The 15,558-nt window shown below is 45.1% G+C and overlaps 1 protein-coding gene across 1 annotated transcript; it reads right to left on the bottom strand.

Moving 5' to 3' along the window:
• Positions 1-10,310: 10,310 nt before the first annotated feature.
• On the bottom strand, positions 10,311-15,059 carry LOC122938924. Its single transcript, XM_044294802.1, has 2 exons — positions 14,338-15,059; positions 10,311-10,803 (listed from the first exon to the last, which is right to left on the bottom strand). Exons 1-2 carry the CDS (start codon positions 14,849-14,851, stop codon positions 10,313-10,315), a joined length of 1,005 nt encoding a protein of 334 aa, XP_044150737.1. The 5' UTR covers positions 14,852-15,059; the 3' UTR covers positions 10,311-10,312.
• Between the last annotated feature and the right edge of the window lie 499 nt (positions 15,060-15,558).

Here is a 15,558-nt window from a genome sequence, read left to right as displayed (position 1 = left end):
TGCCGCTAGTGTGAAAGTAGCCTTAGTCTTCACCCCCCTCCTCCTGTCCCCCACTAGTAACCCTGCTCCCCTCCACTAGTGACCCTGCTCCCCTCCACTAGTGACCCTGCTCCCCCCACTAGTAACCCTGCTCCCCCCAATAGTGACCCTGTGTGTTCCTGTGCAGAGAGGATCCTGGCTGGAGTGTGGTGAGGCCTAGCTGTGTGTCTGCCCCTGTGTGTGTGTGTCTGCCCCTGTGTGTGTGTGTCTGCCCCATGTGTGTGTGTGTCTTCCCCTGTGTGTGTGTGTGTCTGTCTCTGTGTGTGTGTCTTCCCGTGTGTGTGAGTTTCTTCCCCTGTGTGTGTGTGTTCCCCTGTGTGTGTGTCTGCCTCTGTGTGTGTGTGTTTTCCCATGTGTGTGTGTGTGTCTGCCCCTGTGTGTGTGTGTGTGTGTGTCTGCCCCTATGTGTGTGTCTTCCCCTGTGTGTGTGTGTGTCTGCCCCTATGTGTGTGTCTTCCCCTGTGTGTGTGTGTGTCTGCTTGCCCCTGTGTGTGTGTGTCTGCCCCTATGTGTGTGTGTCTTCCCCTGTGTGTGTGTGTGTGTGTCTGTCCCTCTGTGTGTGTGTGTCTGTCCATGTGTGTGTGTCTGCCCCTGTGTGAGTGTGTCTGTCCGTGTGTGTGTGTGTGTGTGTCTGTCCTTCTGTGTGTGTGTGTGTGTCTGTCCTTCTGTGTGTGTGTGTCTGTCCCTCTGTATGTGTGTGTGTCCCTCTGTGTGTGTGTGTCTGCCCCTGTGTGTGTGTGTGTGTGTGTGTGTGTCTGTCAGTGTGTGTGTGTCTGTCCCTTTGTGTGTGTGTGTGTCTGCCCCTCTGTGTGTGTGTGTGTGTCTGTCCCTCTGTATGTGTGTGTGTCCCTCTGTGTGTGTGTCTGCCCCTGTGTGTGTGTGTGTGTCTGTCCCTGTGTGTGTGTCTGCCCCTCTGTGTGTGTGTCTGCCCCTGTGTGTGTGTGTCTGTCCCTCTGTGTGTATGTGTGTCTGTCCCTCTGTGTGTGTGTGTGTGTGTGTGTGTGTGTCTGTCCCGCTGTGTGAGTCCGTCTGTGTGTGTGTCTGCCCCTGTGTGTGTCCCTCTCTGTGTGTGTGTGTCTGTCCCTCTGTGTGTGTGTGTCTGTCCCTCTGTGTGTGTGTCTGTCCCTCTGTGTGTGTGTGTGTCCCTCTGTGTGTGTGTGTCTTGTCCCTCTGTGTGTGTGTGTGTGTGTGTCTGTCCCTCTGTGTGTGTGTCTGTCCCTCTGTGTGTGTGTGTCTGTCCCTCTGTGTGTGTGTGTCTGTCCCTCTGTGTGTGTGTGTGTGTGTGTCTGTCCCTCTGTGTGTGTGTGTGTCTGTCCCTCTGTGTGTGTGTGTGTCTGCCCCTGTGTGTGTGTCTGTCCCTCTGTGTGTGTGTGTCTGTCCCTCTGTGTGTGTGTGTGTGTGTGTCTGTCCCTCTGTGTGTGTGTGTGTCTGTCCCTCTGTGTGTGTGTGTGTCTGTCCCTCTGTGTGTGTGTCCCTCTGTGTGTGTGCCCCCCCCCCCCCCCCCTGTGTGTGTGTGTGTGTGTCTGTCCCTGTCCCTGTGTCAGGGACAGACACAAATATCGTTGGGGCTGGTACATATATCTATAAAAAGCTATATATATATAAAAAAAGGATGTATATATGTTTGTATATATACAGTACAGACCAAAAGTTTGGACACACCTTCTCATTCAAAGAGTTTTCTTTATTTTCATGACTATGAAAATTTTAGATTCACACTCAAGGCATCAAAACTATGAATTATCACATGTGGAATTATATACATAACAAAAAAGTGTGAAACAACTGAAAATATTCAGGTTCTTCAAAGTAGCCACCTTTTGCTTTGATTACTGCTTTGCACACTCTTGGCATTCTCTTGATGAGCTTCCAGAGGTGGTCACCTGAAATGGTCTTCACTTCACAGGTGTGCCCTGTCAGGTTTAATAAGTGGGATTTTTTGCCTTATAAATGAGGTTGGGACCATCAGTTGCGTTGTGGAGAAGTCAGGTGGATACACAGCTGATAGTCCTACTGAATAGACTGTTAGAATTTGTATTATGGCAAGAAAAAAGCAGATAAGTAAAGAAATACGAGTGGCCATCATTACTTTAAGAAATGATGGTCAGTTAGTCCGAAAAATTGGGAAAACTTTGAAAGTGTCCCCAAGTGCAGTCACAAAAACCATCAAGCGCTACAAAGAAACTGGCTCACATGCGGACCGTCCCAGGAAAGGAAGACCAAGAGTCACCTCTGCTGCGGAGGATAAGTTCATCCGAGTCACCAGCCTCAGAAATCGCAGGTTAACAGCAGCTCAGATTAGAGACCAGGTCAATGCCACACAGAGTTCTAGCAGCAGACACTTCTCTAAAACAACTGTTAGGAGGAGACTGTGTGAATCAGGCCTTCATGGTAGAAGATCTGCTAGGAAACCACTGCTAAGGACAGGCAACAAGCAGAAGAGACTTGTTTGGGCTAAAGAACACAAGGAATGGACATTAGACCAGTGGAAATCTGTGCTTTGGTCTGATGAGTCCAAATTTGAGATCTTTGGTTCCAACCACAGTGTCTTTGTGCGACGCAGAAAAGGTGAACGGATGGACTCTACATGCCTGGTTCCCACCGTGAAGCATGGAGGAGGAGGTGTGATGGTGTGGGGGGCTTTGCTGGTGACACTGTTGGGGATTTATTCAAAATTGAAGGCATACTGAACCAGCATGGCTACCACAGCATCTTGCAGCGGCATGCTATTCCATCCGGTTTGCGTTTAGTTGGACCATCATTTATTTTTCAACAGGACAATGACCCCAAACACACCTCCAGGCTGTGTAAGGGCTGTTTGACCATGAAGGAGAGTGATGGGGTGCTGCGCCAGATGACCTGGCCTCCACAGTCACCGGACCTGAACCCAATCGAGATGGTTTGGGGTGAGCTGGACCGCAGAGTGAAGGCAAAAGGGCCAACAAGTGCTAAGCATCTCTGGGAACTCCTTCAAGACTGTTGGAAGACCATTTCAGGTGACTACCTCTTGAAGCTCATCAAGAGAATGCCAAGAGTGTGCAAAGCAGTAATCAAAGCAAAAGGTGGCTACTTTGAAGAACCTAGAATATGACATATTTTCAGTTGTTTCACACTTTTTTGTTATGTATATAATTCCACATGTGTTAATTCATAGTTTTGATGCCTTCAGTGTGAATCTACAATTTTCATAGTCATGAAAATAAAGAAAACTCTTTGAATGAGAAGGTGTGTCCAAACTTTTGGTCTGTACTGTATGTGTATATATGTATGTATGTTCCGCAATCACTCAAAAACCATCCATTTCCACGACACTCGGTATACACATCGCTTGCTACCTGGAAAGAAATCTTGTGGGGTCTCAGCTCTCTAGGACGTACCGTTCCCGAGATATTCCCCAAAAATGACCTCCATTAGCCAATACAAGCCTGCAAGTCTTTCTCTTCATGTCCCAACTGCCATACACACAGTCACATGACCCTTATCAGCCAATAGAAGCTCGCAGGCCCTACTTCAGGTTGCCATAACAACTGATCACAGGCTTTAGCAGTTCGCAGGTCCTGAAATATTCAGTCATATGACGTATGACGGCACAACTACACTGCTACATGCATGGGGGGCAGGGGCCACTATTAAACGGACGGGCGCTGTGGAGTTCACTGTTAAAGGGGCAGTCACTGTTAAAGGGGCGTCCACTGTGAAAGTCACTGTTAAAGGGGCGGTCACTGTGAAAGTCACTGTTAAAGGGGCGGTCACTGTGAAAGTCACTGTTAAAGGAGCGGCCACTGTGAAAGTCACTGTTAAAGGGGCGGTCACTGTTAAGAGGGCAGCCACTGTGAAAGTCACTGTTAAAGGGGCGGTCACTGTTAAAGGGGTGGTCACTGTGAAAGTCACTGTTAAAGGGGCGGTCACTGTGAAAGTCACTGTTTAAAGGGGCGGACAAGTTAAATGGGCGGCCATTGTGAAAGTCACTGTTTTATTTAATATATTTATTTAATATAAAATTGCAATAAATAAATTCCCGAGCAACGCTGGGTCATCAACTAGTAATAATATAATCCCGGATCAAAAATAGCCACAATATCACTAAAGTTCGGCCTTCATCTGCCACGGAAGAATAGATATCCTTAATAGCTTGTGAACTATAAAGAAAGTTCTCCCAATGGTGTCCCGGTAAATTTCCTTTAAAACAGGATGCAGTTTGATTTTTATACCGCACCGATGACACACAGAATCACATGCGCCTTATTCTTTCTTTGCAGGTTCTTACACAAGGTGTCCGCATAATATTAGTCAAGATCTCCTTATGTATTGGATCACTGCAGGCAGTTACTTACAGTTTTGCAGTCATGGTTTGAGGAACCGAGTATAGTGCCTCGGCGTGGTGTCCCACGTGTTCTTCGGCACTAATGCAAACTTACCTCCGCTGTTGTACCTCGTATTTGGAAGCTCTGGTAACAAGCCTACGTCCCGGCGTTTGTAAGTCCAGGATACGTCACCTAGTGACCACGTCTCACGGGCAGTCTCAGGGACGGTAACACACGTGGTACTTTGAATGCAGATTACTGCTGGTTATATGCAGCCTTCCAATATATTGTAATGTGTTCATAAAGATCGCATGACTAGGAGGTCCATAACTTTACCAAACGCGTTTCGGAACCTTTGTTGTTCCTTCCTTCCATTTTAACTGCTTCCTAAAATAGTGCTTTTGGGATGTGTCCAAACTCTGATGTGGATCTCCATATGATAGTGGAATATCGGGGCTGTTTTCCATATAAAAAAAAACTTTTTCTAAACCTTACACCATTCAGGTACAATGCCAATACTGACAGAGAGAAAAGGATTATACTTAGAGTGTATCTAGATGATATATAGATTCCAAATAACATGTGTGATTTTTTAGGAACTTTTTATATTTTATTTTTTTATTTTTTATTTTTTTCAGTTCATATTACTCTTTTTCTCCATTGAACTAGAATCAACCTCTGTGTCTGTATATGGTCATTAATCAATCTGTTCTTTCCGAGAGGGAAAAAAGATGAGATCCGTGAGACGGGATGCCCTGTGATAATATAAGAGAGAGAAGGATATTTGTTACACTTAAAAAAGCAAACATAGAAATCCTCTTTTCCCTATCGGAAACAACAGATTGATTAATGATCATATACAGACACAGGGGCTGATCCTAGATCAATGGAGAAAAAGAGTAATATGAGAAATAGATACTCAATGTGCCACTGACCACCAGGGAATAGATACTGACTGTACCACTGACCACCAGGGAATAGATACTGACTGTACCACTGACCACCAGGGAATGGATACTGGCTGTACCACTGACCACCAGGGAATACATACAGGCTGTACCACTGACCACTAGGGAATAGATACTGACTGTACCACTGACCGCCAGGGAATACATACTGACAGTACCACTAACCTCCAGGGAATAGATACTGACTGTACCACTGACCACCATGGAATAGATACTGACTGTACCACTGACCACCAGGGAATGGATACTGGCTGTACCACTGACCACCAGGGAATAGATACTCACTGTACCACTGACCACCAGGGAATAGATACTGACTGTACCACTGACCACTAGGGAATATATACTGACTGTACTACTAACCTCCTGGGAATAGATACTGACTGTACCACTGACCTCCAGGGAATAGATACTGACTGTACCACTGACCACTAGGGAATAGATACTGACTGTACCACTGACTACCAGGGAATAGATACAGACTGTACTGTTATGGAATATAATAAACACTTGCTTGTCACTAACAAAATGGTGTCTGTCCGAGAGACAACCCCCAGTGTGCATTCTATGGTTGAAACTATTTGCAGCAAAGACTTGAAACTGTCAGCAATTCCACTGAGTCTATCATACATATGCCTTAAACCTATTTCCTGTTTACATTCCTTCTTGCAAAAAGACCAATCATGTGAGCCCACTCCTCCCACTAATATGAAGGGTATATAATGTGAAGCCCCCACCTAATAAATTAGAGTTGTGCTTTGACCTTATCTAGTGTCAGTGTTATTTCTCTCGCCGTGCATGCACGTAACTATCTAATTTGGAGCAGTGTATCAACCTACCTGACCATTGATCAGAACCAGAACATTTTGGCGCCCAACGTGGCGCTCGAAGGTTGGACCCCCCTGTTCCCGTACCCCCCGGAGATCGGACATAGGAGGGGCGCACCAATGGACACCGGGAACGCTACCCGTGATATGAGGTAAGAAAACAGAGTAATCTTGCCTATACTGTGTCCCCTGGTGTAGCCTCTTGTCATCTGTCTGAGGAAGCGGTGCGGCAGCAGTTGGGGCGCCTTTGAGGGCACGCAAGTAAGAACCCCACAGTACTTGATGAGATTTTGATGCACTGTGTTTTATGTGTTGTGTTGTTCTGACGTCGTTATGACCTTGAGCACCTGTGTATAAACTGCCGGGTTACAAGGAAGCCTACCTCATTAACCTACATCGCGGTACAGCCAGAGGCGTCTGTCCGGATAGTAGAAGGGGAGGAGGCGGTTAGAACCGGTCCAAAGGTGTACTACGAGTCTGACTCAAAGAAGAACTCAGGTAGTTCAGGAACACAGGGTGCAAGCACAGGTTACGGACTAGACGGCTTCAGGAGATATTACATTATGGGAAATGTTGAAAGTGTCCCGAAGGGATGCTGCTCACCGGAGCAGTACGTGGTGGACAAGAGAGGGAAATGCTTCGTAAAGTGTTTACCCAGGTTGGAGAAACATTATGAGATGTGTAAAGGTGGCACTCTTTGGCCCCTTTCACATGGGTGAGATTTCCGCGAGGGTGCAATGCGTGAGGTGAACGCATTGCACCCGCACTGAATCCGGACCCATTAATTTCTTTGGGGCTGAGCAGATGAGAGGTGATTTTCACGCATCACTTGTGCGTTGCGTGAAAATCGCAGCATGCTCCTCTTTGTGCGTTTTCCACGCAACGCAGGCCCCATAGAAGTGAATGGAGCTGCGTGAAAATCGCAAGCATCCGCATCAAGTGCGGATGGTGTGCGATTTTCACGCACGGTTGCTAGGAGACAATCGGGATGGAGACCCGATCATTATAATTTTCCCTTATAACATCCTTATAACATGGTTATAAGGGAAACATAATAGCATTCCTAATACAGAATGTTTAGTAAAATAGGGCTGGAGGGGTTAAAAAATAATAAAAAATAATTTAACTCACCTTAATCCACTTGTTCGCGCAGCCCGGCTTCTCTTCTGTCTTCATCTTTGCTGTGCACAAGAAAAGGACCTGTGGTGACGTCACTACACTCATCACATGGTCCTTCACATGATCCATCACCATGGTAAAAGATCATTTGATGGACCATGTGATGAGTGCAGTGACGTAATCAAAGGCCTATTCCTCAAAGAAGAAGACAGAATGTCACCACCAGACATCTGAGAAGCTCTGACAGACGTTCTTCAGAACCTCCTACTTGAGGTTTCTATTGTTTTGCTTTCGTTTCCTCATCTCGTTAGCCTCTCTCAGCTGTCATGTAGTTGCACTGATTGCATCCCTTTAAATCCCTTCCCATACTGCATCACTTTGCGGTTTATACAACTTCCTGGAGTGTGTGCATGCTGGATGCTACTACTGAGTCTTCTACAGATAAGTTTGTTCATTCATTTGTGGTTTCCTGTTTGCTGGATCCTAGGTGACCCTGACTCCCTCCGTATTAAGTGTAGGGAGCCAGTGGTCGCGTCCCCTCACTATTATAGGGTGTTCAGGTGTCATACAGTCGAGGAACGAGGATATGCAATCATCTACCATAGAGATTTTTGCATAGGCTGAGCAGTAAGGGAGAGAGCCAGGTCTGTTACAGGGCTTACCCTTTGGTTCCTTAGTTTTGGATCCAGTCAGTCGGATCTTCATTTTGTCTTCTAGTTTCTGTACACCTTCCGTGACATTATAAACCGCCAAAACCGTCTCAAGCATGGATCCGGTTTCACTTTTGGCTGAACGCTTCCAGGGTCTTTCATTGGAGGTAGCTGATCTCCGTAAAACTGTATCTCAGTTTCAGGTGACCGGTTCAGCTTGCGTATATGGAGTTTGTTCTGAGCCTAAGATCTCGCTCCCGGATACGTTCTCCGGGGGTAGTGAGAATTTTGTTCGTTTTAGAGAGGCTTGCAAACTCCATTTTCGCCTACTTCCCCATTCCTCTGGTGATGAGGAACAGAGGGTGGGGATCATCATCTCGCTGCTCAGGGATAACGCTCAGTCCTGGGCCTTTTCGCTGCCAGTGGGGGCATGGCCCCTCTGTTCAGTGGATGAATCTTTTTTAGCCCTGGGTCAGATATATGATGATCCGGATCGTATTGCTCTGGCTAAATCTAGACTACGTCTTTTATGTCAGGGTAAACAGTCCGCAGAGATATACTGTTCTGAATTTCGGAGATGGGCAGCTGATACTGGTTGGAATGATGCTGAACTCCGAAGTCAATTTTTCCAGGGATTGAAAGATGCATTTGCCTTTCATGAGAGACCTACCTTCTTGGACTCTGCCATGTCTCGGGCCGTTCGTATTGACAGGCGTCTTAGAGAGAGAGGAGAGATCACTCCTTCCTGTCATACTCAGTCCAAGGACAGTGCGGCAGTCTCATTCAGTGCACAGGGGTCTCAGTCGCTCTCAATCCCTTCTGAGCAGGAGCCCATGCAGCTGGGTTTGCTTGCCTCTGACAATAGAAGATTCAGCTCTCATAGGAAGGTTTGTTTCTGTTGTGGAGGTATAAATCATTTGGCAAATGTTTGTCCCTCTAGGAGATTCAGGCAGTTTTTTGAGAGTAATAAAGAAACAAAAAGAAAAAAATCCTTTTAAAAACGTCCCATCTGTTACTATTGGCAAGGTTGATGCGGAAATTGAAGGTTTTCCGTTTGCTTGTAGTTCCCGTTTTGTCCTACCTGCCAGGGTGGCGTTAGAGAGCACAAATATTTTTTGTGAGATTTTTGTAGATAGTGGAGCAGCTGTCAATCTCATTGATAATCAATTTGCTATAACTCATGGTTTCCAGGTATGCACTTTGGGAAAGGATATACCTGTTTTTGCTATTGATTCCGCTCCACTTTCTCAGAAATCGTTAAAGGGTGTTGCGGCAGAGCAAGGGTCAGCCACGTGATGATCGTTGCCTCGTGTTCAGGTGAATGACGTCGACGGAGGAAAATGACAGAAGTCTGAGTATAGTTCAAAACCTTGTCAGGACCCTAAAGTGAAAGTGTCCTGCACCCTTTATTTATACACAGTTCACAGGGTGTAACCCCTCAAAGTAAAACATGATTGGTTTACAGACATTTCAATAATGGCTTTTGAATCCATCTATTGATTGGTTAGTTATTTTTCAAGTTTCACTTTACAAAAATGTGTTAACTAATGGGTTTAGAATTTTAAGCAAAAGAGGCAAAATTACAAGGAGTAGTACAAATGTTATCTTATCTTAACACACACAGTTCACTTCTATAGTTTTCTTTTCAAATGTCAGCAAATTATATCACGTATACAGATAAAATGAAAATCACTTTTATATCCACAGTAAAAGCTGGATAATTTCCTTAACATTTCCCTCCTTTTTTTCATTTTTCTGTTCACGTGGTAGACGGTTTTTTTCCTTCTGAAGGCTTCATTGTATCATGTGTGTCTTGCTAACTACTAACCTGCCTTAACAAACAAATGACCCCTTAGACAGCCCGTACTTCACAGAGTATACAGATAAGCTGCATAGACCATGCGATGCAAGCATCGATTCCAGTCTGTCTAGTAGTTGTCATTTGATTAAGCATACATACATTTTATTAAAACCACATATGACACACAAACACTATGTGGATGTAGGTGCAGCATTGTTGTTCCATGCATCATTGTCCATAGTTCTGGATACACCTTCTTCTACTCCTGTGTTGGAATCTCTAGGAGCTGGTAGGTCAGCTATACCTGCTAGAAGCATCAGCAGTAAGCCTAAAAGTTTCTGTATAGCTGTGGTCCTCTGTTGTAGAATCAGGAAGATGAACATCATCTTGGGCGTTGCTGTCCCTTGGTTGGACAGTGCTGTCAATCATGGCATATCCCTTGACCAAAATGGTGAGTAGGCCTGGAACCGCCTTGAAAGTCCACCTCCACCTCCATCCTCCTCTAGTCAACGTTATGGACACTTTGGTGATGGGATACCTGGAATGGACAATTCCTTCCTGCAAAAGATGAGTCTCCATCCGAACTTCCACTTAGGACTTAGAGCTACTTAATACAGAACAGAAAGTAATAAAGCAATAACCGTACCACATTAGTGATTCCATCTTGAACCACCACTATAGTGACTCCATACTGTTGAGAGTGTAGAGCTTGTGTGATCCCTAGGATCGTCAGTATGTGTCCCATTATCTCCCCAGTGAAGTGGGTACCTCTGTCTGACTCTATCACCTCTGGAATCCCATATCTGCAGACTACCTCTGACAATATTTTCTTAGCAGTATTTTTGGCTGTAGCTGTAGTTACTGGCCAAGCTTCTGGCCAGCCTGAGAATACATCAATGGCTACAAGGACATACTCATATGTGCTCACCTTGGGTAGCTGAATGTAATCCACCTGCACTCTTTGAAACGGGTACAAGGGTTTGGGAGTGTGTTTCTTGGGGGTCTTTACAAACCTCCCAGGGTTATGTCTGGCATATGTAAGACAACCCTGAACAAACTTTTCAAAGAGGGTCTGAATTCCAGGTGCAAACCAATGTTCTAACACTATAAATCCAGCAAAATCAATAAACATTGATATATGGGGGTAACTGTATTGTATATATATCCAGCATGGTATTAATTGGACCCCTAAAATAATATTTTATTTGGTATACGTTAAAAAAATCCCTAAAGGATCCACTTATTTAAACTATAAGACATACATACAAAAAGTGACCATAAACCACATCCAAGGAAGATTGTTAAATGGGGTATGGGGAGACCACTGTCCCTAAATCTACCCCTGTCCTAGAGCCCTTTGCCCAGGGAGGGCTCCTGATGGTGGAGACCCCCTGTCTGCGTGCCTATGCTGCTAGCCCTTCCTGCTCCCTATAAGAGGTGAAAAGAGGCATGTGGACTGGTTTTAAAGGTAAGGGATTAGGATATTATATTTGTCAGCTATATGAATAGACTGGATGGGAATTAAACGGATAGAGACACAACAGTGATACAGACAAACACAAAAAATACAAAAATACACAAACATACACTTATTCAGTGTTGGTATTATAGCCATACACTGTATAGGGTTGACGTTATAGTCAAACACCTCACTTGCCTCAACGCGTTTCACCCACGTGTAGATTGTGGGATCATCAGGAGGTGTAATTATATATTACATGTGCAAGCCATTATATGTGACTAAAAAGTTGCCAGTATAGGGCTGGGTCACATGGAATCGGTGCTCAGAGATATATGCCGGCTTAGAAGCCTGAATGCACCAGTGAAAAGAAGACGCTCTACCAGGGGTGAGGACACAAAGATATATTCATATCGATAATAATACTTATGCCTGTTTAGGACTCCATCACGTGTAGATACTGATATCCACATCTATATCCACATCCTATATGGGACAGGAAACAGATGTATACCACAGTCAATTTCAATGTATACACATCTAGATATAAACGCATTTACTGGTAAGTGTAAACTCGCGGTTTGGTGGGTATGATTGACCTCTGTTGGTCCCCTGTCATGGTAGCTTGACAAGGCACACACTATAGATAAAGTGCATCATTAGTGGTAGGCATTGTTGCTAGTACTCACAGAATATATATACAGGTCCTTCTCAAAAAATTAGCATATTGTGATAAAGTTCATTATTTTCTGTAATGTACTGATAAACATTAGACTTTCATATATTTTAGATTCATTACACACAACTGAAGTAGTTCAAGCCTTTTATTGTTTTAATATTGATGATTTTGGCCACAGCTCATGAAAACCCAAAATTCCTATCTCAAAAAATTAGCATATCATGAAAAGGTTCTCTAAACAAGCTATTAACCTAATCATCTGAATCAACTAATTAACTCTAAACACCTGCAAAAGATTCCTGAGGCTTTTAAAAACTCCCAGCCTGGTTCATTACTCAAAACCGCAATCATGGGTAAGACTGCCGACCTGACTGCTGTCCAGAAGGCCGTCATTTACACCCTCAAGCAAGAGGGTAAGACACAGAAAGAAGTTTCTGAACGAATAGGCTGTTCCCAGAGTGCTGTATCAAGGCACCTCAGTGGGAAGTCTGTGGGAAGGAAAAAGTGTGGCAGAAAACGCTGCACAACGAGAAGAGGTGACCGGACCCTGAGGAAGATTGTGGAGAAGGACCGATTCCAGACCTTGGGGGACCTGCGGAAGCAGTGGACTGAGTCTGGAGTAGAAACATCCACAGGCGTGTGCAGGAAATGGGCTACAGGTGCCGCATTCCCCAGGTCAAGCCACTTTTGAACCAGAAACAGCGGCAGAAGCGCCTGACCTGGGCTACAGAGAAGCAGCACTGGACTGTTGCATGTCATTCGGAAATCAAGGTGCCAGAGTCTGGAGGAAGACTGGGGAGAGGGAAATGCCAAAATGCCTGAAGTCCAGTGTCAAGTACCCACAGTCAGTGATGGTCTGGGGGCCATGTCAGCTGCTGGTGTTGGTCCACTGTGTTTTATCAAGGGCAGGGTGAATGCAGCTAGCTATCAGGAGATTTTGGAGCACTTCATGCTTCCATCTGCTGAAAAGCTTTATGGAGATGAAGATGTCATTTTTCAGCACGACCTGGCACCTGCTCACAGTGCCAACACCACTGGTAACTGGTTTACTGACCATGGTATTACTGTGCTCAATTGGCCTGCCAACTCTCCTGACCTGAACCCCATAGAGAATCTGTGGGATATTGGGAAGAGAAAGTTGAGAGACGCAAGACCCAACACTCTGGATGAGCTTAAGGCCGCTATCGAAGCATCCTGGGCCTCCATAACACCTCAGCAGTGCCACAGGCTGATTGCCTCCATGCCACGCCGCAGTGAAGCCTCCTGGGCCTCCATAACACCTCAGCAGTGCCACAGGCTGATTGCCTCCATGCCACGCCGCATTGAAGCAGTCATTTCTGCAAAAGGATTCCCGACCAAGTATTGAGTGCATAACTGAACATAATTATTTGAAGGTTGACTTTTTTTGTATTAAAAACACTTTTCTTTTATTGGTCGGATGAAATATGCTAATTTTTTGAGATAGGAAATTTGGGTTTTCATGAGCTGTATGCCAAAATCATCAATATTAAAACAATAAAAAGCTTGAACTACTTCAGTTGGTGTGTAATGAATCTAAAATATATAAAAGTCTAATGTTTATCAGTACATTACAGAAAATAATGAACTTTATCACAATATGCTAATTTTTTGAGAAGGACCTGTAGAGTTCGTGAGTCCTCTAGTTACAGGTATGTCCTACTTACATGGTGGAGTCTCTGCTGTGATCCATGTCCCCCCTGGTAGGCGAATTTCCACTGGTGCGTCGACTGTATTTAAAAGAGCCGCCGCATCACGTCACTGGTAGCTAATTGGACGCAGGCTCTGCTCCATTTCCTGCTCATGGAACGCACATGCGCTCCAACTACCGGAAGTGCTCGCTCCTGTGGGCTGGTTTACTCGATCTCAGCCTCAGCCAGCATCTCCTTCCTGGATGCTGGAACGCACGTGCGTTCCAAGGGGCTACTTCCGGTCCTGCAATCTTGCGACCTAACTCCCTACAGTTTCTTTGTATATAGATGGGTATGTGATCATACAAGATGCAGTACGTATCATATGATATTCACTCCCCGATAGCTCAGTCCCACCTAGTCCTTAATCCTGTTCAGGTATATGACTATTTAGCCTAACATGGCTCTGATGGGACTTGGCAGGTATAAATTGCTGTTTCATGCTGTCATTCACACATGCATGGCCATCATATATATATAATCATGGCCATGGTGTATGACCCCACAGCATATAGAAATTGTCAACAGTATCGGGGTAGGTGCATATATTGGGCACCCAAATCATATGATGCCTCATATTAACAGTATAGAGCTCGTGATGTAAACACTTAAAAATATGTATTCCGGCATATGGCACAGTAGATTTTTATATGTGCATCCTATAGAGAGGTAACCAGAGTGCGTGGTTAACCTATGGACAGTGACCCGATGTTGCGTCACTTATGTCCAATCTGATATGTTATTTTCATGCTTCACGCATGTGGTCTAATCTTCGGTACAATGTTCTAACACTAGTGCGCTCATAGCTCCTTTCGACAAATGAGTAGGGCCATGTGCTAAATTGGCCATCATCGGATACAAACTCCGAGGCAAACATGTTCTGCCATTTACCTGCCAGAGCTCTCCTGTCTTCGTAGCCCCCGCCTCCATCCATACCTTTTTGTCTTGAGGCGTTATCTGGGCCTGTAATTCCTGCAAGAGCGACAAATCTGGCATAGTTGGAAAAAACAATGTCAGGAGCGGCAGACCGGCTGCTTGTTTGGCTGCTTGGTCTGCTTGAGCATTTCCCACAGCTAGCGGATCATCTTGCTTCACATGGGCTGGCACTTTAACAATGGCTACCTCTGTGGGCAGCTCTAGGGCCTCTATGAGGCTCTGTACTGCTTCTGAATTTTTAATTGGTTTGCCCAATGAAGTCAGAAATCCCCTAGTTTTCCAGATAACACTAAAATCATGTGCTACCCCGAAAGAATACCTGGAATCAGTGTAACAATTTATTCTCAGTCCCTTACCCATTGTACATGCGTCAGTGAGTGCCTTCAACTCCGCCTCCTGTGCAGACGCACAAGATGGGAGTGGTTTTTGTATGATTACCTTACCATCCTGGATTACCGCATACCCGGTGACAAAGTGTCCTTGTTCGTCATTCCACCATCTGGAGCCATCTACAAAATACTCAGCATCAGGATTAGTTAATGGTGTTTCAGTAACATTTGGTAACCCTTTTGTTTATGCAATCATCAATTCATGACAATTATGATTTGCAACTGGATCAGCCATGTCTACCACTCCCACTCCCCCCTCCTCTTCTAAATCCACTGGCATCCAAGTAGCTGGATTTAGAACAGTACACCTGAGGCAAATCCCCCTTGCTCATGACAATACAATGTGAAAGTTTGTTTGTAATTGGGGTGCCCAATGCTGGTGTCGCGGTGAGAGTGAGTTTTACTGTATGAAATGCACTCACAGCTCCTGGTGTGAGTTCAAAGGTCTCTCCTTTGAGGCAATCATATAGTGGCTGCATCATCTGAGAGCAATCCTTAATCCAGGGGCGATAAAGGCACGCAGAGCCCTTGGAGTACTTGGCAGGGGGTGCTGCCGGATAGCAGTAACCCTCTCAGTTGTGAGGTGTTTGGAGAAATACAGTGACCTAGGAAAATCACAGTAGATTTACAAAGTTGCAGCTTCTCCTTGGAGGCTTTACAACCATTTTCAGCAAGGAA

Source organism: Bufo gargarizans, chromosome 5, assembly GCF_014858855.1.
Source record: "Bufo gargarizans isolate SCDJY-AF-19 chromosome 5, ASM1485885v1, whole genome shotgun sequence".
In the NCBI taxonomy this organism is placed as follows: domain Eukaryota; kingdom Metazoa; phylum Chordata; class Amphibia; order Anura; family Bufonidae; genus Bufo; species Bufo gargarizans.
Note: the sequence above shows the minus strand (reverse complement) of the source record. Positions and strands in the feature narration are given on the sequence as shown.

Bases quoted from the DNA above. Each gene is read 5' to 3' on its own strand.
- LOC122938924 (XM_044294802.1), bottom strand. From the start codon at position 14,851: ATGGGTAAGGGACTGAGAATAAATTGTTACACTGATTCCAGGTATTCT. The intron at 10,804-14,337 runs ATTGTACCGAAG...TAGTGTTAGAAC, and splicing joins GAGCGCACTAGTGTTAGAAC to ATTGGTTTGCACCTGGAATT.